This window comes from Phalacrocorax aristotelis, chromosome 1 (genome assembly GCF_949628215.1).
Source record: "Phalacrocorax aristotelis chromosome 1, bGulAri2.1, whole genome shotgun sequence".
NCBI classification, from domain to species: domain Eukaryota; kingdom Metazoa; phylum Chordata; class Aves; order Suliformes; family Phalacrocoracidae; genus Phalacrocorax; species Phalacrocorax aristotelis.
In genome coordinates this window covers 194,141,979-194,166,488 of record NC_134276.1, presented here as the reverse complement: position 1 = coordinate 194,166,488, position 24,510 = coordinate 194,141,979, and the positions used below count along the sequence as shown (strand labels likewise).

At 38.2% G+C, this 24,510-nt stretch overlaps 1 protein-coding gene across 2 annotated transcripts in view; it reads left to right on the top strand.

Moving 5' to 3' along the window:
* The first annotated feature begins 5,245 nt into the window (after positions 1-5,245).
* ATP6AP1 (ATPase H+ transporting accessory protein 1) overlaps positions 5,246-24,510 on the top strand; it is a 58,028-nt gene continuing 38,763 nt past the window's right edge. For both annotated transcript variants that reach the window (XM_075081185.1, XM_075081186.1), the window contains exons 1-5: positions 5,246-6,992; positions 14,735-14,861; positions 14,967-15,035; positions 21,657-21,850; positions 22,777-22,820. In XM_075081185.1, the coding sequence (XP_074937286.1) occupies positions 6,880-6,992; positions 14,735-14,861; positions 14,967-15,035; positions 21,657-21,850; positions 22,777-22,820 (547 nt within the window). In that variant the 5' untranslated portion in view covers positions 5,246-6,879. The remainder of the gene's footprint in view (positions 6,993-14,734; positions 14,862-14,966; positions 15,036-21,656; positions 21,851-22,776; positions 22,821-24,510) is intronic.

Sequence of the window (24,510 nt, the reverse complement as noted above, 5' to 3'; positions counted from 1 at the left end):
CTTATTTAGCTATGCTTATGTTTTATTATAGTTACAGAGAAAAATATGGTATGGTGTACGTTCAATAAAGTCCTTCAGAAGGTTGCAAAGTTCTGCTTTAAAACTCTGTTCTAGACATAGTTTTGACCCAAGATAAAGCCATTTGCTCTGACAAATAAAACTGTCTAGGAAAATGCAGTAGCATTTACAAACAGAAATAAGTATATATTTAGCAGCAAACAGTTGGAAACAGGATTCACTCCCCCAACAGAATGTGAACTGTAAAGCTAGTACCCAACTGCCCAGTGCATCCTAACATCAGTGGAAGCCTTTCTATTGATTTTACCATTAATTTCAAGCTTTGGATTTTTAGTGCAGTACTGAACCAACTGTAGAATTGCTCTTGGGGAGATTCCGACTGGACATGAGAGGGAAATTTTTCACAGTGAGGATAGTCAACCATTGGAATAATCTCCCCAGGGAAGTGGTTGACTCGGCCACGTTGGACACCTTCAAGAGCCGTCTGGACAGGGTGCTGGGCCATCTTGTCTGGACTCTGCTCTTCCCAGAAAGGTTGGACTAGATGATCCCTGAGGTCCCTTCCAACCTGGGATTCTGTGATTCTGTGAACTGAAGCACATGAGCATTTTGGTTGACTTATGTGCTTTCCAGGATTTGAGTCTTTAGATAGGAATGGCTGCTAGGATTGGGCTTCTTCCAGAGTGATAAAAGGATTTTTGAAGAAAATTATGAGTTGAAGGGAAAGAAGGAAAAAAAGAATTGTGTAAATAGTGACATAACCATAAATTTGTTGCCTCTCTTTTTAAACAGCTTTTAAATAATGTACATTACAACCCCAGAAGGACAACTTAAATAAACAGTAAGGAAATAGTTCCAACAAATGTGAAAAGCCGCTAGCCCATTGATTTCAGTGCGATGTAGTGTTAGAGATTTTTGGAATGTACACAATCATAGCATACTTCAGGTCTGAAGGAGTCCACCTCCTACTCAAAGCACAGTTACCTGTAAGGTTAGACGGAATTGCTTAAGGCTTTATCTATTCAGGTCTTGAAAACCTTCAAGGATAGAGAATGCATAACCTGTAGCGGCAACATGTGCTAGTGCTTGACTCTCCTCGTCTTAGAAAAAGTTTTTCCTTTCAGTGGAGTATGTTGTCTCTCGTCCTCTTACCAGGCACACCTGTAAAGAGCCTGGCTCTATCTTCTTGATAATCTCTTTTCAAGTTTTGGAAAGCTGCTATCAGGTTTTCCCCGAGCCTTTGTTTCTCCAGGCTGAACAAGCCCGGTTCCCTCAGTGTCTCCTTGCATGTCAAGTGCTTCTGCTCCCTGAGCTTCTTGGTGGACCTCTGTTGAACTTGCTCCAGTTTATCAAAGCCCTTCTTGATTTGAGGGGCCCAAACCTGATGCAGTACTATAGATTTATGCTTGAAGAGTTCTAGATTCTATATTCAGTTCAGTATTCTCAAGCAAACAGGAGTTTTGGCCTGCTTGAGAATTGCTCACACAAATTTTTTTCGTTCAAGCAGAAGTCTGTGAAAGCTCTTGTGTAAATAGTTAAAAATTTGTGTTGCAATTATTGTGAATCGGATACTTGACTAATATCTGGGACATGGGTGTTCACAAAACAACTGACTACCTTTACACAGAAATGGAATGTTTTGGAGGACTTGATGTAGTGAGAGTTGTTGAAAAACGCAAAAGGTATTTTCAATATTTTGGATACCTAACAACCCTTTCGTTAGGGCAAAGCCAACATAATTCAAATATAGGGCAACAATTTTTCTTTTTTTTTTTTTTAAACTGGCATACTTTGTGTTAGATTTCTTTAATTGCTACTTTGATAATTATAAATGTTTTGTTGATATTGTTACTGAATTTAAAAACAATTTTTTTTACCCTTTTTTGTCCACAGCATTTGTAATTGAATTGCATTTTTAAAAGGAAATAATTTAAAACTTTTCTCTACTGTGTTGCTTCACCTGTTCATATAGCTTACAAAGGATATTAAAAAGGCACTGGACAAGTATAAAGAATGAAAGAGTTCTCTGAATCAGGCAGTGGCAAATACTTGAAAAGCTGACAGAAAAGATCAGAGTCAGATTAAAGATATTATATTTCTAGGAGAAGTCATTGCATTTTATCAGGAAAAGAAAACTGTGGATAAAGGGTCAGATCTGCTAGTTTCTATTAGAACTGAGTAAGTTCTTTAAAAGCACAGCTGATCATCCTTGCTTGAATTTCAGCGAGTTACTCGCAAGATGGTTTTGGAAACTATTGGTAAAAAAAGCCTCTGCTTTGGAGCCTAGATCTCTCCTGGATAACGAGAACAAATGATTGCAAAGTGTCAGTGCCTCTTCAAAGGAGAAAAGACTGTAAAATGAAATTCTAACCTTCTCTCTTCACTCTGAGAAGCGGCTAAAGTGATAGGCTTATAAAGTCCCTTAAATCGTAGCTTAGAGTTTGAGACTGTGAGGAGTCCACACTCCTGGTGAGAAATTCTGGGTTTGCCCCGGTTCTTTCCCAGATGTAGGTGATCACTAGCAGGAAAAGAGGATCGGCGCCTATGGCTTGTATTTCTCTTTTTGCACTAGCACAGACATGAGGCCAATTAACACCTGCAGTTTATCTCACAGGACTCTTTTGTGAGCAGGACTCTTCAAGCATGAAGCAAAATTTGCCTTCTACCCACCTCCAACACCACTGGTAATCCATTTCCAGAGGGAAAAGTTCTGGCTTTCTTCCCACATGTGCAAGCAGGTAACACGTTAATTTGGCAAAGAAGAATATGCATTTTGCCTCCCCATTCCCAAGAGGAAAGCCCTGGCTTTTTCCAGGATGTAAATTTTCCTGTTTATGTCTCAAGGAAGAACTCAGAATAATCACTCCCTCTACCTCTTTGTCGCAAAAAGATGTCCCAATGAAGAAAGCATTAATTCCCTTCTTAGATCATAAAATGATTGTAAGAAGTGATAAAACAATAATAAATTAAATATGTGAGAGTAGCAAAGTAGTTGCTGACCAATATTTAGCATGTAGAAAATACTTTTTTAGTAGGAAACTGAGATAAAAAAATCAAATATTGGATTCTTTTAATTATTATTTACCTTTTTAAAGAGTTAAATTTGAATATGTCTATTATCTGAGCTGGGGGAAGCCGTTCTTTAATACACTGCTGTAGTACCATGTTAGCTCCCAAACCTGTTGCTCAAGTATCACTTTTACATGCAAAATGCATGGCACTTACTTTTTTCACCTGTCTATAGATAGTTCTTTTGGCTTATCTTGCACTGTAAATTGTCCTTGTTGCAACAGTCATTCCTTTTTTCCATGACTTACAGTCCTAAATTTACCTTCATCCCACACAAATCTGGAATTCACACTTCTTTTTTATTAAAATTTTTTTACATCAGGAATGTAGAATCCTGAAGTTGAGGGGATATATATATATTTTTAAAGGATTCATAAGAAAAAGGAATTAAGCCTCCATCATCTTGGTTTTTTTCTCCCCATTATTTTTTATGAGTCCCATATTTCAACTCTGACAGGATAGGAAATATGTGGGATATGTGATATACATATAATTGTAAAAGAAAGCATGTATAAATCCAGAGAAATGGGTAGGAGTAGAATGTAAATACATGGTATATGAATATTATAGCTTCTCTTAATAAAATTATTTTAGTTAAGTGGAGATATATGGTAATGGAGGTATTTTTTCCTTCACTGCAGTTTCATAATGATTTCACAGTAGTCTGAGTTTCAGTATTTTGAATATGTGTTGGATTTAAAAAAATCCTCATGTGCAAGCAGTTCTAAACCTGGACCCAAGGTCACGTATGGGTTTTCAAGGAAAAAGTCCTGTGGAAAATGCAGCAGTAAACTGTGTGTGCTTTTTTGTATATCAACAGACATCAATCAAAAGTGTTTTTAGGTTCCTGCTGACAGATAAAAGAACCACAGCAATCTCTTTGCAGTAGGTATATTTTTTTTCTTATAATTTGGCAAGAAATCTTTATTTTTAGGAGTGAAGAAAAAAAAAAAGAAAAAGGAGCAAATATATGCAGATGGATTTGTGAGCCAAATTCACTGAGGGAGGCAAATAAAAATCCCAGGCAATGGGTTCTTCTCATTCCTTTCTTTTCAAAGCTTTCTTCACATCAGTTATTCCCAAACTGAGGTTTGTGGAGAAATATTAAAAATGAAAATTCAGTTTGTTTTCAGTTAAAATTTTATTCATAAGTAATATGGTAATCTGAGAGAAAACAATCTGTTTTTGTTTCAAAAAGTATTAAGATTGTTTCTATAAGGCAGAATATGGAGACTATACCCACCTGCTGTGCTCCATCTCACTCTTGTGTGATTTGGTTAGCGTGTGCAAATGCCCTCCAAAAGATCCAGGTGAAACCAAGGAATAATGAATTTCTGATATATTACCAGCTGGAAAGAGACAAGGACAATACACCTTTCCTTCATAATTGTCTCCCCTGTATTAGCTTCTCTTTTGTTTTCATTAACCTACTTTAAGTCAACCATTTCAGAAACAAGAAGCAAGGAATCGTCCAGGGTGTCAGACTTAAAAAGTATGGATTTGTAAAAGAAGTTTCACATGCCAACAGTGGAATTTTTGAAATGGTGTAAATGTTTTAGCCCTATGAAAACACTCTGTGATAATAGACTGAAGCACTAGTCACCCATTAAAAAAGTAAGTACGGAATTGTCAAATGCTTAGTAATGAATCATTTGCTGTTGTGGTGAGGTTTCTATCAGGTTACAACAGGTATTTGTAGAGCACTATATATTTGTTGGTCTCGATTTCCATGCATTTAGATCAGATTGTTGAGGGCTTATTCTTATGTAGAATTCCTGGCAGTGTTGGTGGTATTTATCGACTGTATTAGTAATGGATGAAACCCACTAGAACCTACTCTTCATTGGTTCATATTAGAAGAAAAATAAGATATGCTGCTTTCTTGCTCTGTTTCACAAAGCAAGGATCTCTGCATTTATCAAGCTAAAGAATGAAGAGAGTCACAATCTGCGAAGGCATGGGCTTAGTGGAATAAAAGAAAGTGTAGAAGTAGTAATGCCCTATTTCTCTAGACTGCCAAGTGCAATGTAAATCTAGTAGTTTCTGCAAAATTGAAAGTTTTGCTGAAAATTCTGTGATTCCTTTAGTATTCTGTGGGCAACCATATTGTGAACTCTTGATTTATATAATGCTGACCTTCAGTTTGTCTTTGTTTCTTATATGAAGGTTAATTGTAAGACGCAGACTGGAAGTGTTCGAGTCAATTGGCTTTGTGAGCAGGAGATGCACACAGAAACTGGCAAGACTGTTCTGGACAGTTACGAGAGAAACCACATCTCTCGTGTTCTGGAAGATACCATGGAAAAGTCAACCACTTCTAGAATTACAAAGTATTTTGCTTGTGTTGACCAAACTATTCCAATTCATACTAAATTCTTTCTAGGGTGGTCCAGTTCTAGCCCATTTTTTTGTGCTATGAATTGCTGTCTTACCTGTACACTCCCTTAAACAGATGAACAAACACTGGCTTGTGAAAAGGGAAATTAAGGATGTATAAAATATCTCTGAGGAGAAGAGGGAAAAGTGCAATTAAAGGGTTAACCTCAGTGTTATGTACTTGCAGGTAACACGGAGAAGAAAAGGAACATGTAGATGATTGGTTTTATTGCTTCCTCCAAAATTATTATTTTTGTCTCAGAAATCTGATTTGAGGTGGAAGTGATGAACAAATTGCCTTGTATTAGGCAACAGCACTGTAACAGCATGCTGTGAGTTAAGGCAAATGGATTTCATTAATCAAGCTACATGTGCCAGATTCAGAAGCACACGTCTTCTGACATCTGTTGATATCTTCTCTTACAATTTTCTTTGTGCTTCCTTATTTTTCCCTTATCAGAAATTGTTTTAACAAAGCTAACAATTTTCTTTTTATTACCCCTAACATCTTGTTCTGATTGTGAAGAGGCGTCCGTGCCCTGTGCCGAACACATGCCAAGTGACTGCTGCTGCCTAATGCAGTCACAAGGTGTAGAAACAGCTCAGTGCTTGGCAGGAGCAAAAAAGTATTCTGGAGTAATTTGCTTCCCAGCATGAAGAAATTATCTATTTTGATCTTGCATGAGACTTGCGAAATACTGAAGTCATGTCAGGGTTTGAAGTGATTATAATTTGCTCTTGACTTTTGATATTTTTGATTTTTGGGAGAGCATCGCTCCATGCAAAAGATAGCTGAACAATTCCATGTTTCAGTTGATACACTCCAAACGTACCATTTTCTCACTCTCTTCCTTCTTGCTGGAATCTGCAATGGATAGATTTACTGCCAATTTCAAACCTGTCAACACCCAAATGTGTGGCACCAGCTCTCAGTACATGTGAAAGAACTAAGCTGAGGGACATGATAATATGTAGCAGGGGAAGAAGACAGAAGTTCTGCAGAATACATTTTGTGCAGTACGGAAAAGTTTTCTATAAACTCCATTTTGAAGTTGAGCAATTCTGTTATCAGCCTGAAGTTATCAAGGAGTTAGAAAACAGTAGGAGAGGAGTTTGGACTTCGTGACTCTCCCTTGTAGTAGAATGTTAGAGAAATCTGTCTATGGTTATACTGCGGAGAGTTTTATGAGCTGCTTAAATCACAAAACTGAAAGTTATTGTAAGTACATATAACTCCCGGATTCAGGCTAAGGAAGTCCATGTTACGAAATTTCTCACTGTTTGCTGTTGTAGAGCAACCTTACCCAGCAGCCTGGCTGAATCTGGATAGCTGCAGCTGAACCGGAAAGCGCAGCTGTGCGTACGCTCAGACTTCCCTTTGCAGCTGGCCAGTTACATACACACTTGCCTGGAGTCATGACGCGGCTCGGCTCTGCTGCTCCAGCCCCGCTGCTGTGCACCCTCGCTGTGCTGGTCAAAATGTCTCTGTCAGTGGACCATGTTCCGATGCTGCTTTGGTCAACTCAGAGGTAAGAAATCTGATAAAAGAGTATCTCTACTTATGCTATTGCTCTCTGTGTGTGTGTGCAGAATATGTTGTATATCATCGGTTGCGGTGAATAGCCTCTGGGCAACAAAACTGACCGATAAATAAATTTACTTCTCGGCAATCGAACAGCCTAACAGATGAATTTACCTGGTTTTATTTATAATTTTAGTGTTCTAAGCTGGGCAGTAAGAAGTAAATAAAACCCCATATTCTTCAAATCTGAGGTAGACAGGCTTTATTCACCCTAAGGTAACCTTGAACTCCAGTTGGAGATGTTGTGACTTAAAGGCACAACATAAGGTAGTTTCACAAAAAGGAGCTGACCAAAATCTGTGTGGGCAACCTTAATCCTTGCATTTCCTAACTCCTGAATCCTGAGTTTTCACTTTAATATTCTTTTTAATGCAGGGTTTTTTAATAGAATACACTGCTGCATGTATAGACGTAAGTTGTTACAAACAGCTGCGGAGTCTTGACAGATCTGGAGAGAAACATGAAATTCAGGGGTTTGCATATACTTATGAAATAAGAATCTGAACCTGTCTTGAAAGAGACAGACATAGACCTCTTTTTTCAGAACAAGAATTTTATTCATGCAGACTTTAAGGTTTTTATTTAATTACTTGGGACTTCCAGAAATATGGCAGCTTGGGCAAGACAATAGCTTCAGACGGGTACTGCATATGTAAGGTTGTCAGAGGACTATGTGCCACTATTCACAAGGCTGTCTCTGCGGGACATACACATTGGTTTTGTCTAGGAAGTATTGCCCCAAAATACAGGAAGCCGGTGTCAGAGATATGTAAGAGAAGGCTCCTGAAGGACTTACGGGATTGCAGGACTGATTGGAAGAACCAAAGGCAAAGTCCTGTTCTGGGTGGGAAGGTGACAACAGACCTGTTGTACTCTAAGTTTGCTTAGAGCGTGCTTTGGCCTGAGTAAATCATTTGACACTCTTATCCTAATTCCTAAATCCTCCACATTCTTAACCCGGTTTATCTGAGTTGTAAACCCTCTCATGGGGAGTTCATCTCATACCCTCTGCAAGGACTTATATATTTTACCTTGTTCAACAGGCCTGATCTCAGCTGGGTATTTATTCTTTTCTCTAATACAAATAATCCATAACACCAACAGCATTTGGAACTTGTAATTTGTCACAATCTAGCTGGGTGACATCATAAGTATGAAATGCTTTGCTGCACCACAAATAGTCTTGGTGCACAGGATAACCCTCACTTTTGCTGTAAAGATGAACAGGAGGGGCTACAGTGACAGGGAGTCCTGTTGGGTCCCTTTGCTGGCCTGACCAAACTGTGCATGCCTGGGCAGGGGAGTTTTGCTTCTGAATTCCTTTGGTCATCAACTCTTGTCGCGTCTGAATTCATGGGATTTGATTCTTTTGTATCTTTATTGCTTTGTTAATGCCCAGAGCGTTGCTTGTGATATACTCTTCTGTAAACTGGGAAAGGAACCAAGGCAATGGCTTCTTGGGAGGTAATTATCCTTTCAACTACTTGCACTGGATTCACTTTACCTTTCAGGAAGCTTTGAGCCATTTTTCAACACATTTGAGACACTGTGAATTACCTACCTGTCACTAGGAAGAGAATTAGACTAAATTCTGCTCTCATTTATCCTAGCGTAAATCTTCTGTCTTTAGGCAAGTTTACTAAGATTTAAGTCTGAGCTAAATCTTGTTTTTTTCTTTTTTTTTCTTTTTGTAGTTGCTTCTTAATGTGTTAATTTTAAGACAGCCAGAGGAAGATTCAGAAATTTTATGAACATGAGGAATTAGATTGATTAGAATCATAGAATCATAGAATGGTTTAGGTTGGAAGGGACCTTTAGAGGTCACCTAGTCCAACCCCCCTGTAGTGAGCAGGGACGTCTTCAGCTAGATCAGGTTGCTCAGAGCCCCGTCCAACCTGACCTTGAATGTTTCTGGGAACGGGGCATCCACCACCTCTCTGGGCAACCTGTTCCAGTGTTTCACCATCCTCATTGTAAAAAATTATTTCCTTATACCCAGTATAAATCTACCTTCCTTTAGTTTAAAACCATTACCCCTTGTCCTCTCACAACAGGCCTTGCTAAAGAGGTTGCCCCCATCTTTCCTATAGTCCCCCTTTAAGTACTGAAAGGCTGAATTAAGGCCTCCCTGCAGCCTTCTCTTCTCCAGGCTGAACAACCCAACTGTCTCAGCCTGTCCTCATAGCAGAGGTGCTCCAGCCCTCGGATCATTTTTGTGGCCCTCCTCTGGACCTGCTCCAACAGTTCCATGTCTTTCCTTTGTTGAGGGGTTCAGCAGATCTTTCTCCATGTATAGTGCCATACAGACAAGCATGATACTTTTCTGGTTTTTCATATGTGACGCTGTAATGTTGGGGGCCACAGAAAACAGACGTGTAGGAGGTGTTGATTGTGTTTCTTTCATATGTGTCCTGGACATTGCACCCTTTTCTCAGTAGTAATTAATACCAATTTTGACATATGTCTACCAGCCTCTTAAGCATTTCCAGAAACGGAACCTCTGGTCCCTGGGGAGCCACAACGTATAGGAATCTGCAGAGTTTGGTGAAGTTTGATTAGGTAATTTTGACTTTTTTTCCCCACTGAAAGAAATAAAGGGATGACTCTACATCAAGGCTTTTTTATATTCAAAGTACTTAATCTGTTCACCTTTATACAACACAGGCACATGTATGAGTACTAAACCTCTGTATTTAAAAGCCAAGTAAATGTTGGAAAAAGTTGTTCTTAGGATGAAAGTGGTCATAAGAGTCTAAGCAAAGATCAGTGCTTCCTTTGTCCTGCTTCCTAGTTTATATAAACAAAAGACCTGTTGTCAATATAAGCAGTGTCTTATCAGTTAATCCAGGGTGGTCATAACAGCAAACTTTCCACCAAGATGCAATTAGCAACTTGCGCTACTGCGGATTGTTCAAGTTTATACAAATCTAGAGCAAGCAAAGCAGGATAATGGACTGATTAAACCGGTTTTTTGTTTCCAGGAATAGAACATTTTATGGAAGAAGTGTTCCTCCTACCATGACCTTTGCATTTTTGAAAGGTGAAGTTCTTGTGGAGCAGAAATTAGTTCTAGGGAAAGTCATGGGAAAGGAGATTTATGTTGTTTTATAAAATAAAGAAACTGTAGCAGTAACTTTTGTTTGCTACCCCTTTACTCCAGTGTCTACATCTTGGTACTTTGCAGTGATGCAAGGTTTGCAGTGTGTGATCTACAGGCTTATGAAATCTGGAAACTACTATTAAGAGTTTTCGGAAGGGTAACTAAAGAAGTGCAGCAACTATCAATGGATTTCTATTCACTTATGTCCCACCAGTTTAAAACTTCAGTGAGTCATTGATCAACAGAAGCTGAGATTTACTGATCTATTCAACCACCCTCTCCCAGGTTATCTGTTATATCGAGTTGAAGGATGATACATTTTGCTCTTCTTAAGAACTAGCCAGTGTTTGTAAAGCCATATCTCAGAACAGCTACATTAGAAGAAAGTAACACTTCAAAGTCTCTCTTTTATGCAATATTATTGTACTGTAATCATGCTATTAAAGATAATGTTAGATGTCACATACAGATGAAACCTGCAACTGACAAACACATGCAGTGTACAAAGCATAAAGGAAGTGTGATATAAATCCTTATGGGGACATTAGTAAATCAAATACCTCTTTCCTCTAGAAAGAAAAATGCAGATCTGTACTTTAAGAAAAGTATTTTCTACCAAACAATAGTCTTTCTCCATTGAACTGAAGAAAAAGATGAAGTGGGAATAACTCAGTAGGTCACAGTGTCCTGCTTTTCACAAACTAATGCTAATATATACAGTGGACATTCTCCAAATAACTTTCGCCTAGAAAAATTAACCTTTATCTTAAATTAGCCTTTAAACTAATATCTCCTGGTTGTTTTTCAAAGCAGTTGAAATGGAGAGGTTCCTCTTGCATATGATTCACAGAATAAACTTGATTTAGCCATTTTGAACCAATATTCAAAATAATTTCTTTCCCTCCATAGATTAGAGAGGGAGCATGGGAAAATAAATTCATTAAAGTTAGTTTTTGTGATTGCCCCCCCATGTGTTTACTTTAGGAATGATTTTTGCCTACAGTCATTGAAAATGTATTACTACCTTCATTTATGCTATGCTTATATTGGGAAATGAATCCTTTTCTGGAAAATCCAGATTCTGTGACTTTGAGAAGGCATTAATGCCAAATAGTACATTTGCAGTATTTCTTAAAACTGCAAGGAATTTGCTGAAAAACATGCTGAAAGAAGGTCAAGCATAAAAAGGATACAGTGGAAAAAGAAAATTGTTTTAGCTGTAACTTTATTGGACTTCTACAGAGATACTGCGTGCTAAGCATGCTTGAGTAGCTTTTTGAATTTTTTTTCCTATAATCATGAGTTTTCATTCTGCTGCTGCTGCTGGTAATGGTGACATGCAAGCTTTGTGTGTAAAAGTGGTATTTGAAGGTCATTTCCAAATTTTTTTTTAATTAGCTTGTTTACTTCTGCTGTGCAGGACAAAATATTTCTTATATGGTAATCACAAGGTGAGTGAAAGTGAAAACTGACAAGAATAATTAGTAAGAAAGAGTTCAGAAGCCAGCTACAAAGCAAGAATGTAAGCTCACAAGTTAGAGTGATCGAAGTCTTGTCATCTTACTGTCTCCCCCTCTGGGAGGTCCAGATACAAGAAAACTGGAAATCTTTGCTTCCATCAAAAATAAATGGTCAAATCCCAGTTCTACCTAGAAAGGGCACTGGTCAGAGAAGAATCTGTATGCCTAAACTTCTTGTCATGCCATAGCAGTTAGGGACAAGAAAGAAGTAAAATACCAAGCTGAGCTTTCTTTCCTCTCTTTCTTTAGTGCATTGTCTGGCTACTGGAGGAAAGAGAGAGCAGCTGAATTTTAAGTTTCCTCCTTTTTAGCCAGCAGGAAAGCACACACATTAGCAGAGATGCTCGTTGTTATAAGCACCCGCGGCTGTGGACCGCAGGATGGATCTACAGTGGGGAGGTTAAGTCTGATATGCTTAGCATGCAGATGACTGCACAAGGCTGTGTGCATCTTTGGACATAACATTTTGTGCGAGCAATCAATGGTAGCAATCAATATGTGTGTTGGCCTACCACCTGTTTCATCCCATACCATCCCTTTCTGATCTCTTGCTGCCTGTTTGAGGTGAAGAGTTCAAAGGGATGGACCAGCTCATTGCATTCAGTAAAGCATACCCTCAGCTTATCCACCATAGCCACTATCCGTGGCAGTCACATGTCTCCAGTTCACTCTGCAGTTCACAGTAAATCAGCTAGTAAATCATACTGACATTTCCTGTCTGAGCCATGGTGAGAATATTGTTGCACCCAGCTGACCGTAGCAGCCCATTCAATGGAGGGTGTAGCCTTGCCTACTGCCATGCACAGTGCTCAGCAAACTATTTGAAAGAAGCAAAAGAAATGTGTGTATAATATGGTGAATGTAAATATTACGCAAATGCTGCATTATAATGGAATTATTGGCTAACTGATGTAGATTTATTTTTCTAATGATGATGCTGGAGTTACTGAAGTTGACTGCTTGGAAGCTAAGAAGTCACTCAAAAGGTGCTTTTCAAGGTTAGCTAGCTAGCAAGAGTTGCCTCAAGGAACTGGGAATACCTTAGAAGCAAGTATGCTTTAAAACAGGATCATTAAATTTCTGAGGTTCTGAGTTCACAACAAGCCTTTGCCATTGTGCTGCTGCAAATAACATAGTTTTGTTTCATATTCTTTCTGTTACCTTTTATTCTTAATTGCATGTCCCAAAAGCTCTGAAAATCTTCAAATTTTTTCTAATATTAGGCATGAAATAAATTTAGATAGTTTTCTAAATAAATACACCAAGATATTCACTATCATTTTCCTTCACACAAGCCATTTTTTAACATCTCTTAATCTATTTTCTTTTGCTTTAATATCATTAGTATTTTGGTGTGGCCATGGAATGCATAAAGTCAGTTCCTTAATAGTAATTCAGAATCTTCAGGAGTTTTTGTGTTTTCAAATATCTTATTTTTAAAGAGTATACTTAAACATTTGAGGTCGTGAGGTTTAACTTTTCTGAAAAGTTGAGGCATGCCTGTTACAATTTCCAAGTTGTCTAAGTAATATGGATTTCCAAGGACAAGTTAATAAAGAAGTGAAGATACTGAGCAAAACTAAGAAAATATAAAATGAAAATTTCTACTGAATAGAAAAAAATTTCTTTCCTGCACAGCAGGGTTTACTTCTAAAGCTTGAAAAATAAACAGACAGAAGTTCTACTAGAATTTAACTTTAACCTTCGCAGCACATTGTCCTGAAGGAGTTTTCCACAGGTACTCTTTGCTCTAACACTCGCCCAAACCCCAAACTCTGAAGGGAGCTAGGTATCTTGTACTGCAGGACTCCACTGTTTTTATCTCTGTCGTGGGTGCGGTTGGAGGCTTTTGATTCACTCCCAGCAGTCTTCACTGGAATAACTGAGAAGTCTTGAAGTGAAATATAGACTTTCCTTATCTGAGAAACAACATTGAAACCCCCCTATGTGTTCATTACCCGTGTTCTGCCTCCATCTTAAGAGACTGCAGAGATTGTTTCCATTCATAAAAGCTTGCTGCGCAAGGATCATTTCTGAATTGCTTTTGGGTTAGAAAATTTAATAAGCATCTCAACTTCACCAAATTGCAATCATATAATAGCTCATGCTACAGCACACAGCAATTCTCTATATTCTATTCTTTGTAATTATAACTGTTTAGAGCGTCTGGAATACCTGATTTCTCAGGCCTTAGCAACTGATGTGTGTTTGGGGAAGAAGGGAGATTAAGCTCCAAGCTCTGGTTTTTCTACAGAATGACAATATTACCTTAGTGAAGACATCTAAGACCTAAATTTTCATAGTAAATTTCATCCCTATGGGCCATGTTGCATACTCTTAAAATCCCAATCAGGTGTTGAAAGAATAATGCCACGTTTTGTTTTGCCCATAACTGTTTTTTTGTAGTAGTACAACTACTGCTACTTTGTCCAATCCTCATAATGACCAGTTGGCAAAAGAATCATAAGCTTTCCTTGGTGTCTTGAGCTTTTCTGATAAGAGCTCCTGCTTCTGGAAAGATGGCTTTTCTGAGCTGCTTCTGCAGAGTGGTTCCTTCATCATCAAAAACGTAGGGGAGATCAGATTGTTTACGATATCACTGAAAAGCCACTTTTACTTAACAAAATATTTACAGAAAAATATTGATTTATGGCAACTTGTGGTCTAGCCTGAGTTCTCCTCTCTGGTCACCAAGACGTCTGAGGGCACTGGAAAGTGTTTTGGGAGCTGGGATTCCCTTTGGGAATTCTCTCTGAAGGTTTTCAACATATTCTTCTTTGTTCCACTTACTAGCTAATTTTTTGAAAGATGCAGCTGTGCTGTTGTACACAAATAACGAAGCAGAGACAGCTATCTTGATTGGACCGGTTTCATTCCTGCTGTAACACAGTTAATGTGATATGGGCATAAATGGGCAAGTTCTCCTCTTGAGTAGGATGAAAGTAAACTGAACTGTAAACCTGATCTTAATCCAAAGATGATGATATCATTACCTGTTGCTGGATATTTAAAGAAAGAAGAGGTGTCATCATTGTCAGCAAATTTTACATAAAAACATTTTCTTTGTAGATTACAGTGGAATCCAGACACTGATTTGCATGAAGGACACATTGTCTCAGCACTGGAGCTGACTGCACTCTTGCAACCTGTTCTTATGCAGAACTCCAGAAACCTCATCTTGTTCCTGCAACATACAGTATGTAACATTAATTCCTTTTCTCCTACCAATGCCGAGTGCAAGTCTCTACCTAAATGAGATGTCGTGGCTCCTTCTCAACAGTCTCCTCCCTTTGTTTTTCAGCTTAGCATAGATGATTTCACATACCTCAGTGAATCCTACGGTAACAAGAATCCATTTCAAAATATTCAGGCAAGTGTTTATCTCTTTTATTTTATATACAGTATTTAAAATGAAAAAAGATATAAGAAAGATGAAAACAAACAATAATTGGGAAAATTAAGCTGAATTGCAGCAGTTTTCCTATTTAAGTTATTTATTAAGATTATTTCAGTTTAAGCAGATGGGTTAACGGAAATCGACTGAGTTTGCAGAATTGTTTTGTAGCTATTTTATTGCTGCAGTTCAAGTTCTCAGAATTCATCATAACTGGCAAAATGATTCCTAAACATGCTGCAATTTTATACTGTAAAAAACAAATAAACTTCCAGACTGACACCCCAAAATTCTGTTTTGAAGCCACAGGAAGAAAAGAAGCCATTGGAGTCAATTATTTTTTCCTGTTTTTCAGAACTGAACATCTGATTTATTTTCATAGAAATTGGAGCTCTCTTAACTCATGCAGGGAGTTAACCGTTTCATATTTGAATGTAGTTAATATATAACTAGATACTGGATTGCTTTAATCTTCATGAAAAAAAGCCATGCTACTTGAGTAAGTATTAACTCCAGGCACAGAATCTGAGACCGAGTCCTCCTGAGCCAGTCAGCAACTTCAACCTCTCTTTTCACTCAGGTTTACAGATTTTGTGCACAGCACCACTGGTTATACTTACATGACAGTTTATTGAACACTAATTAAACAAAGGAACCGTTGACACGTGGAAGTCATAAGGCATTCCTGTAGGGAGAGCAGGATGAACAGAGCTATTAGTAACACAACTGGTATCGGAGCACATCAGGAGGTGTAAATTCCCAAGCACCACACAGCAAGCTGTACTTGTAATTAAATACATAAATATTCACATATTACCTGTCCCTGTGTCTATACTGTCTAAGAACCTCGTGTCTTCCTTGTGTCATTGATACTGGAGATCTTAATCTCTTTGCCACATAACATCATTTTAACACTAATGCTGGAACAAAACCAACTATTCAGAGTATGTACAAGGGTTTTCTGAGGAATGAGAGGGAGTAATAATAATTTGTAGTGTAAGGATCAGCGGTTGAGCCCACAGGCAGATGTTTTGGTACTTCTCTGGTATGCATTAGCTTTCCTGGGTTTAAAGTCTATGCAAAGCTGTTTCTGGAGCAAATTTTGTTGCTGCCTGACTGCAAAGATTGTTTGATTCTAGAAGCTGTTTGAAATGTACACATGACTCTGAAAGCTCCTAATGACATGGTGGTCTCATTTAAGTATGCCCTGGATGTTTAAGGGGAGGGATATTAAAGTATTTAAAACTTTCTTCTTTTGCCTTGCAATAAGGACTCCATCAGCCCTGTAGATAGGGCTTATAGCCAAAGGCTAGAGATGAGTCCAGAGACCGATGGGTTTAGAAACTGGGGGGTATACTGAGTGGATTGGGGACCTACAGAGGCTAGTGAGGAGGTCCTCAGCTAAAGGAAGGACTGCGTTTAAGTAAATCTTTGGTCTGTATCTGGCAGAGCAAAGACTTAAACCAGTTTTTCAACAAGCTGAATAAACGTCAGTAACAGTTTGTTTGCTTTCTGACCTTGCCTCTGTTCCCTTTCTGTCTTGCAGCTGAGAAACTTTTTCTTTTTACAGCTTCTTTAAAACTGGAAAGTTTCTTTTAATAAATTGCTCGCCGTAACTCCAGCACTTCCAAGATTTGTTCTGTTGGACTTGGCAATCTTAAGATTTTTCTAGCATAGTTTTGTGGGGGTGAGGTGCTGTAACTTCAGTGAAAGAAAATGAGATGTATAAATTAAATATTTCTTTTTCACTTAGGTGCCCATATGGAGAGTTTTGTCAATATCTATTGCATAAACTTGTAGCTTTTAGGGCCAGAAAGGATCTTTGTAATCGTCCAATTCCATCTTGGATGTAACAGAGACTACAAGACTTTGCTCGGTTGCTATTGCATCAGTTGCACTCCACTTGAGCTACTTTGGGAAAGAAATCCATTCTTAATCATGCTGTGAAAGACTCTGTCATAATATTCACAGGACACAGGACAAAGTGAAGGTCAAGTCTGAATTTTCTCACTGGGGAAATTAGAATCTTTGATATTGCATAATCACAAATTTTTATACCTTCATGCTCTGTATTATACAAGCGATTCATTAAGCTATAATAGATATTCCATGTCACTCGAGTATCCTCCTTTTGAACTTCAGAAATGCAAATTTACTCACAAACCTCAACTGGAGATCTCATTTAGAATGTATATGTGCATGTAGCAGCATGTGTACCACAAGAAGGAAGTGTTATTTGTGAAAGAGTTATAGGTTTGTAAACCACAGAGACATTTGCAGATGTTAGATTTGTTCAGCTACATTAGCAGCTGTTTTGAGCTTTTGGGATCAATGGTTTTGTATGCAATAAAAGAATTCTATTTCCATTTAATACAAAAGGATTTTTATAGGTAGACAATTTGTCCTAAACATTCAAAGAACTTTTAAATTAAATAATAAAATACAAAGATTAGCACTTGGGGAACTTTTTTGTCAAGCAGTCACCTACCCTACAAACTATTTTTCTTTAATATTAGCTTTGGCTTTCCCCAAACTGCTCAGCCTCTTAGAACTGCAGCGCATGGTAACACACTCCAATTAGTGGCCAGCTGTGCAGCTGCATAATTATTATTGTAAGTCATTGCTATTCGTGGTTCTATATCTCCATCTTGTCCTTACTCACTGGTCATAGATTGAGGAGTACTGTTTAGTCACACATGATACAGAGGTCCTATTATAGATTTGATTGTCTTTGTTCCCTTTCTCTTTACCTCTTTTAGTTTTATTATATTATTTTTGACCAGGGGGCATGCAGAACTGCATAATAATCAAGACACATGTTCATCGTAGATTTATTTAGTGACATGATGATGTTTTGTTCTCTAGCTCTTTTCAAAAAACTACTAATACTTGATTTTTTAATTCTGATCACTATCAGCCACTGACTGACATTTTCAAAGAGCTGTTGTGCCTCTTAAGGTTTCATTACTGAAGGGTAACACTGAGTTCTGACTCTATTATCTGTTATTGTGTACATAAAATTGGTGTTGTTTCTCCTCACCCTGTGTTCTGCTAAAATCGATTTACATTAAATCACATCAGCTACTTTGTGCCCAAGATGTTGTACCAGAAGTTGCTTCTGCAGTTTGTCAGACATTACCTTTACTGTCTTGAATAATTCAGCATAATCAGCATATTTCATTAGCTCAATATTTATGCCTTTTTACCAGATAATTTATGAACATGTGGAACAGAACAGACCCTAGTGCAGGAACATATTTTTTTCTACCCTTTCCTTGCTATCTCTTTACCTACTCTTTACCTATCCTTTACCTACATCCATGTGAAGACTGGTTCTGTCACACTAAAGCAGCTTAATTTCTTTAGGAGTCTTTGCTTCAAGACTCTGCCCAGTGCCTTTTGTCGCTCCAAGTACACTGTATCAGCTAGAGCTCTCCAGTGTACGTGACTATTGACTCCTTCACAGATTTCCAGCAGAATTGCAAAGGACAGCTTCTTTTTGCAAAAGCCATGTCAGCTTTTTCCCAGTACAATCCTTCCTTCTTGTTATAGCCTGTATTTCAATCTTTGGAATAGTTCCTTCCATTCTTGGACTTCAGCTTTGCTTCTCTATAGTTCGTCTATAGTTCCTGTCTGTAACCCATGAAAAAAAATCTGGTGCCATGTTTGCCATCATACAGTACAGTGCTATGGAGGTTTGTTCAACAACACTTTCTGAATCTGCAACGTATTTTATCAGCTGAAATACATCAGATCAGTTTTCGTTAAAATAATAATATAAAATAATAATATATAGATTTACGCATACATTTGGAGAACACAGGTATAGTGTAAGAGTTTGTAAGATTAATTGTAATTGGAAAGTTAAAATGCAAAAATGATAATTTTTTTTGCAGTTCTCACGGTGTGTAGAAACAGATGTGCTTCCAAATCTGTTTGAATAGATTTTTCTGTTTTATAGATAACCCATTGACCAATGCTTTAGAAAAGAAGTACAATACTTCAGTATTTCTAATTCCATACTCACATGTAAAAGATGAAGATATAAAAGATCTCTTTTACATGCAAAAGCCTGCCTACTTCAGGTGTAGGTTCCCAAATATTTTCAGAAGCAATATAAGAGCCTGTTTAGTAATATTTCTATTATAGGACTGTCTATCAGCTTTGATGCCAAACATAAACTAGTTTGGAACAATGACTATGCCCACATGGTCTTTTATAGATGGATGCATGAGTTTTTAACAAAGATTTTAACAGGTTTTTAATGGTAGACCTAAATTTACTCCATTCCAGCTTCAAATTGCTTAGCTGTAATATCAATCCAATTAACATAACACTGAAACTAGAGCAGGGCAAGTAAGTCCAAGCACAGCTTTATCATAGTGCAGCTACTTGGCTTGACGATGGCTGGAAATGTAGACAGAGTCATCCCACACTTATATTCAAAACAACATGAAGACCGATATATGTGATCCAAGAGTGAAGTTTCTTAATAATATTTCACTCAGGAGAGGTGCTTCAGGGGACACTAAAGAAGGTAAATGTATTCATAATTACAGTAAGCTGCCCATAGACAGGTTATAGATTCTGGCATTTAATGTAGGAAGTTGTGCTATCAGTCCAACAGCTCAATAGGAGGTCTTCTTCCCTCTCCCTCTTCCTCTCCCTTTCCCTCTCCCTCTTCTTCTCCCTTTCCTAGCTACTGTGAGGTTGTACCTCTTTGTTTCATCCTTTAGCGGAATGCAAAATCGGGTGTTTCTCAGTAGTCTCTTTGTTCCCCGTCCTTTTTTGGAGTTCTCGTGTTTTGAACATGCAAGGTAGTTGAAATCCTAAAATGCATAAAGCAACATATGGGTATTGTAAAGACAAGGGTGCAGTGGCCAAATGTCAGGAAGGACAAACAAGAGGCATGGGATCAGAATGGCTATTTGAGGCTGTGTCTCCTCAGCTGTGTCTGCCCTTCAGATGGAAAACAGTTGAATACCAGTGGCTGGAAGCTGAGACAGATGGCAGTGCAGGATTGGTTAGGAGCAGAGGCATAATTCAGATATTACTCAGTAATGATGCATTTTCTATCTTATTCTACAATAAATGAGTAATCTGCTTAATATATATCTTTGGAAGAAGTGGCTGCTGCCATTCTGGCTGCTGCTAGGGGGCAAGGTATTAAAATATTGAAAATAAAATAAAATAATTGACTATTGTTCAGGATTCTAGCTCTAAATTCATATATGTAAACAAACTAAAATGAAATGTATCATCCTTTCCTTCCAGGCGGTGCTAAAAACACTACTCAAAGACCTGTGAACCAGATCAGTGCTTTCTGCTCTATTTTTATTTCTGCAGTTATTTTTCTATCAGTCTGGCAAATCAGACAATGCTGCATAATCCTCCCTTATGAGCTTCTATAGAAAAGTGAACGTAACTAGCCTTTGCCTAGGAAGGAAAACATGTGAGCAATTAGAAAGAACCCGAGCAGGTCAGAAAAGTGGTAGGCAGTCAGAGAACAGACAAAAAGGAAAAAGAGTAGGAGGAGAAAAGTGTTAGCAAGACTACAACACTTGCATCAGTGAGAGGGGGAGAGAGAGCCTGTAACAACTTAAATATCTGAATGTTGGATCAAGTGACAGACCCAGTCTAGACTTAAATGTAGAAAATGGGACAGCAAAGTTAACAAGTTGTAAACTAGGACTCAATGAAAAAATGTCTTCAACTATTCACATTAAATTTGGAGTACACTAATTTTGAATATTCTCAGGTCTCTATCTTGCATTTTCCTTCCCAGAACATTTCAAGTTAATTTTATTATCAAGAAAAACCTTTTGAAAAGAAGCATTTTGACTCTGCGGGTTTTAAATTCATAAAAAGAAAATGTTTTTAAATGCATTTCACTCAATTTTTTCCTCAGAAACTCAGCTATGAGAATTATAAAAAAGTGATAGATACTTTGATGCTCGATTATCAGAACCAGTCCAGCCTGAGCTTTATAATTTGTACTTTGAGTAGAAAGACAGCAAATACATGACAGGAGTTTTGTTTGTGTGTGTGTCTGGAGGCTCTGTAGATCCTGAAACATGTAGCTTGCTTTAATTAACAGTTACAAACTAGGCACTTGTCTGTACTGTGTGCTGTACCAGCAGGATGTACACAAAGGAAGGGCATTTATTATGCAAAGTATGACCCTGTACTGAATAGAGCTGCTGGAACTTGAGGTGTCTCACATTGATTCTTCTCGCTTCTGAGGGCATTTAGTTAGATGGTCGTCTGATGAGCTTTTACATTCTTAGCTTGAGAATTTCTACATCCTCCGTCTCTCCTTTTCCACCACACATGTGGAAAGGACAGTAAGAATTTGATGTCACCAAGTGCCTTAAGCTTCCCCCGCGAAGGTGCATAAGCAGGAATAGGAGCAACACAAGTGTCCCTTCACTGCCCCTTTCCAGGAGCTACCTGCAGCCAGCATCAAGCTGGTGAGAACTCACATAGTGTTTACCATGGTGGTTCTTCACCCTTGAATATTAAATTAAGGATACATAAAAGAAAGGTTTGTGTTTAGTTATTAAGCAATTAAATAAACTGTTCATAAATTTATTACAGGAAATTCTTCAGTCTTCTCCTTCATCTTTAGTTTTACCGGCTGTTGACTGTGAGGCTACCAGGTACCTTCTGAGCTTTCTTCAGGAGTCAGGAGATTGGAAGTTAACAAACATAACTAACCTCAATGTCTCTCAAGTGGAAGTGAATACATCTAAACCAAACTTACTGGTGGTTCAGCTACAACCACTCGTCAGGTAGGAGCTTGTCACAAACAAAACTGACCCATGTGTGCATGATTTTTAAAGCTTTTGAAAATGTCACTTATATTCAGGAAATATAAAAACCAAAGTGGAAGCTTACAAGATTAGAAAAGTTATTTTTCTTGCAAGGGTGAATTTGGTGTTTTTTAAAGTCCCCTGATGAGCTTACCAGGTGTAATAGATGAATTATGTTGAGAAAGTCAGTCAGGCGTTCCTATTTTGTCTGCCTCATTATATGAGAACAAAGGGACAACTAATAAAACTAAATGGCAACACACTTTTAGCAGAAAGGCTGAATTATTTTATGCAACACATGATTAACCTGCAGAATTAATTGCTAGAAGGCATTCCAGGGGTCAACAAACTGGCAGGGTAAATAAACAAGCAAATAAACATACAGACAAACCTGAAGTTATTATGAATAAAAACAGTGGGTTTCATCACTCGAGAAGGAAGAGGAGGACTGTGAGAAGGGCTATAATTCTTCATGTTTCCAGGCCTATGACAAGTGTGATCTAATGGAAGTAGAGCTAGACTGTTCCTTCAAGTGCATGTATGTTTAGAAAATATAAGGCATGGGTGTATCGAGTCCCTGTGCTCAACTTCTCCTGCTCTTCTTCCTAGCCTGTTACTTGGGCCTTTGTACATGTTGGTATACAGTGCATGTATCAATGGGTCCTAAGGAAGTGCAATTATATAATTATATATTATTATATATATTTTTTATTATATATTATATATTTTTATATATATAATTATATAATTATGCTATTAATGGCTTTGCAGAAGAAAAAGGTCATAAGGAGGAGATGAAGGATGCCAGCGATCCTTTTACTAGTCTGTGTCTTTGTATATTTCTGGTTCACATTGTTCTTGCCTAGAAAATATTTTTAATTATTTTTCTCACACTCTTTTTGTAGTGGTTTCAATGAGGTTTCCACCCTGGAAGCAATTGCTGAAAATGGTAAGATATATGACCAAGATATAACTAACATTTCATCATTAAAGTCTGTGTTTTCTCTTGAGCAGATTGTATTCTCTAGTTCCTGGGTTTTGCTGTAATTCTACTATTTAAGGGTTTTCTTTTCCCCATCTATAGTACTTACAAGCAGTCAGTTATCATAGTGTTGAAGTACTGAGTGTCTGATTCAAAATCCACTGAAATGGATACAGCTCTGTGACCTGAAACATAATGATAATTCACCTCTGCTTCAGGCACAGGCCTTTGCTCATGCTCTGAGATCCTCCCAGTTCAGAGTACCAGCCCTGCATCTCCGTGCAGCTCAGGCTGCCTCCTTGGATCTCACCTCACACACCGGCACTGGAGGTGTCACACTCGTCCCCGGCAGTTTGAAGATCTTGGTCTCAACAGAGGGTGTCTGAATGAATAGGAAATGTTTTTCTAGCCTTTGTAAAATAATACTGATGCCCATCACAACCTGTGATTTTAGAGACTTTTATTGGTTTTGTAGGTATTAAAGGCTACTTGTTACAGCTGAATCTCTCCCTATAACACTGTAATAAAACTTTTCTTGCCTAGCAGCTGGCTGAAAAAGCAGTGTCATACACCAAAAAGGCACTGAGATACATCTGGTTTTTTTGCAGGGCTTTTGCTTACTACTCTAAATTAGAGATGGAGTTATAAAGTCTGCAAATCACTGTAGTGGTAGTTTCAGGGACATACAGTGTAGTGTAGTATAGCATAGCAGGCCGATAATTAAACATTATGTGTCATGGCATTAAGTTGTCCTTAGTGCCTATGACTGTTTCTCAGTCTTCAGTCGGTCAGTCTTAGAGCTGGGGGTGTAAGATCAGAAGCAGATTTGCAAATCAGGGGGAAATACCTTAGTACTGGAATCAGTGGTGTCCTTTTATCTTTGTTTTTTATGCTACTCCAAAGTGAGCGTGTTTTTTATACTAAAATAAGGAGCTGGATTTCCATCTCTGAATTGCAGAGTTGTTTGGTTCTTTTTTCTTGACCCCAGAGCGTATTAGATAGGAAAAGCCTTGGCCTAATGTTGGCCTTGGCTAAACATTAACTTTTTCTTCATGGGACGTTTCTTTCATCAGCTGCACAAACTCAAGAATAAGCTTCCCAAACCCTCTCTCAGGCTACTTTGTTTTGGAACAGCAAAGTTAACAGGGGACCTGTGGGATGATGGAGGAACCGGCTATACCAACTTTCCAGTTAGCGTCAACTAGGTGTTATCAGGAAAGAGGTGTATGGATCAGGGAAGATGTGGCATTTTGTATGTCCAAATGCGACGTCTGCACTTAGTATTCTACATCTCAGCTGTGCTCTAGAAAAGTGGGAGTGTGGGCTGAATCCTCACCTTCTGGTTTATTTGTCAATGAAGCCACTCAATGCATCGCTGAATAAAAACTGGAAATAACATCAGCAGGCATTTTTAATTTAGATGAAGGTTACCGAACCACAGTTCCTGAAAATTATCCCACTGAAAGTCTGTGCAACAGATGAGAGAGAGTCAGAAGAGTCATTCCAAAAGTAATAGATAAATGTCCCAAACACAGTCTTCCAAGTCATGCAGTCTGGGCTTCAGCAGGTCTGGGTGTCTAGGTACTGTCTGCAGCACAACCACAGTCATTTGACAAATATTGCTGTCAGGAGACCCTTCAAGGTCAGAACTGCTTGC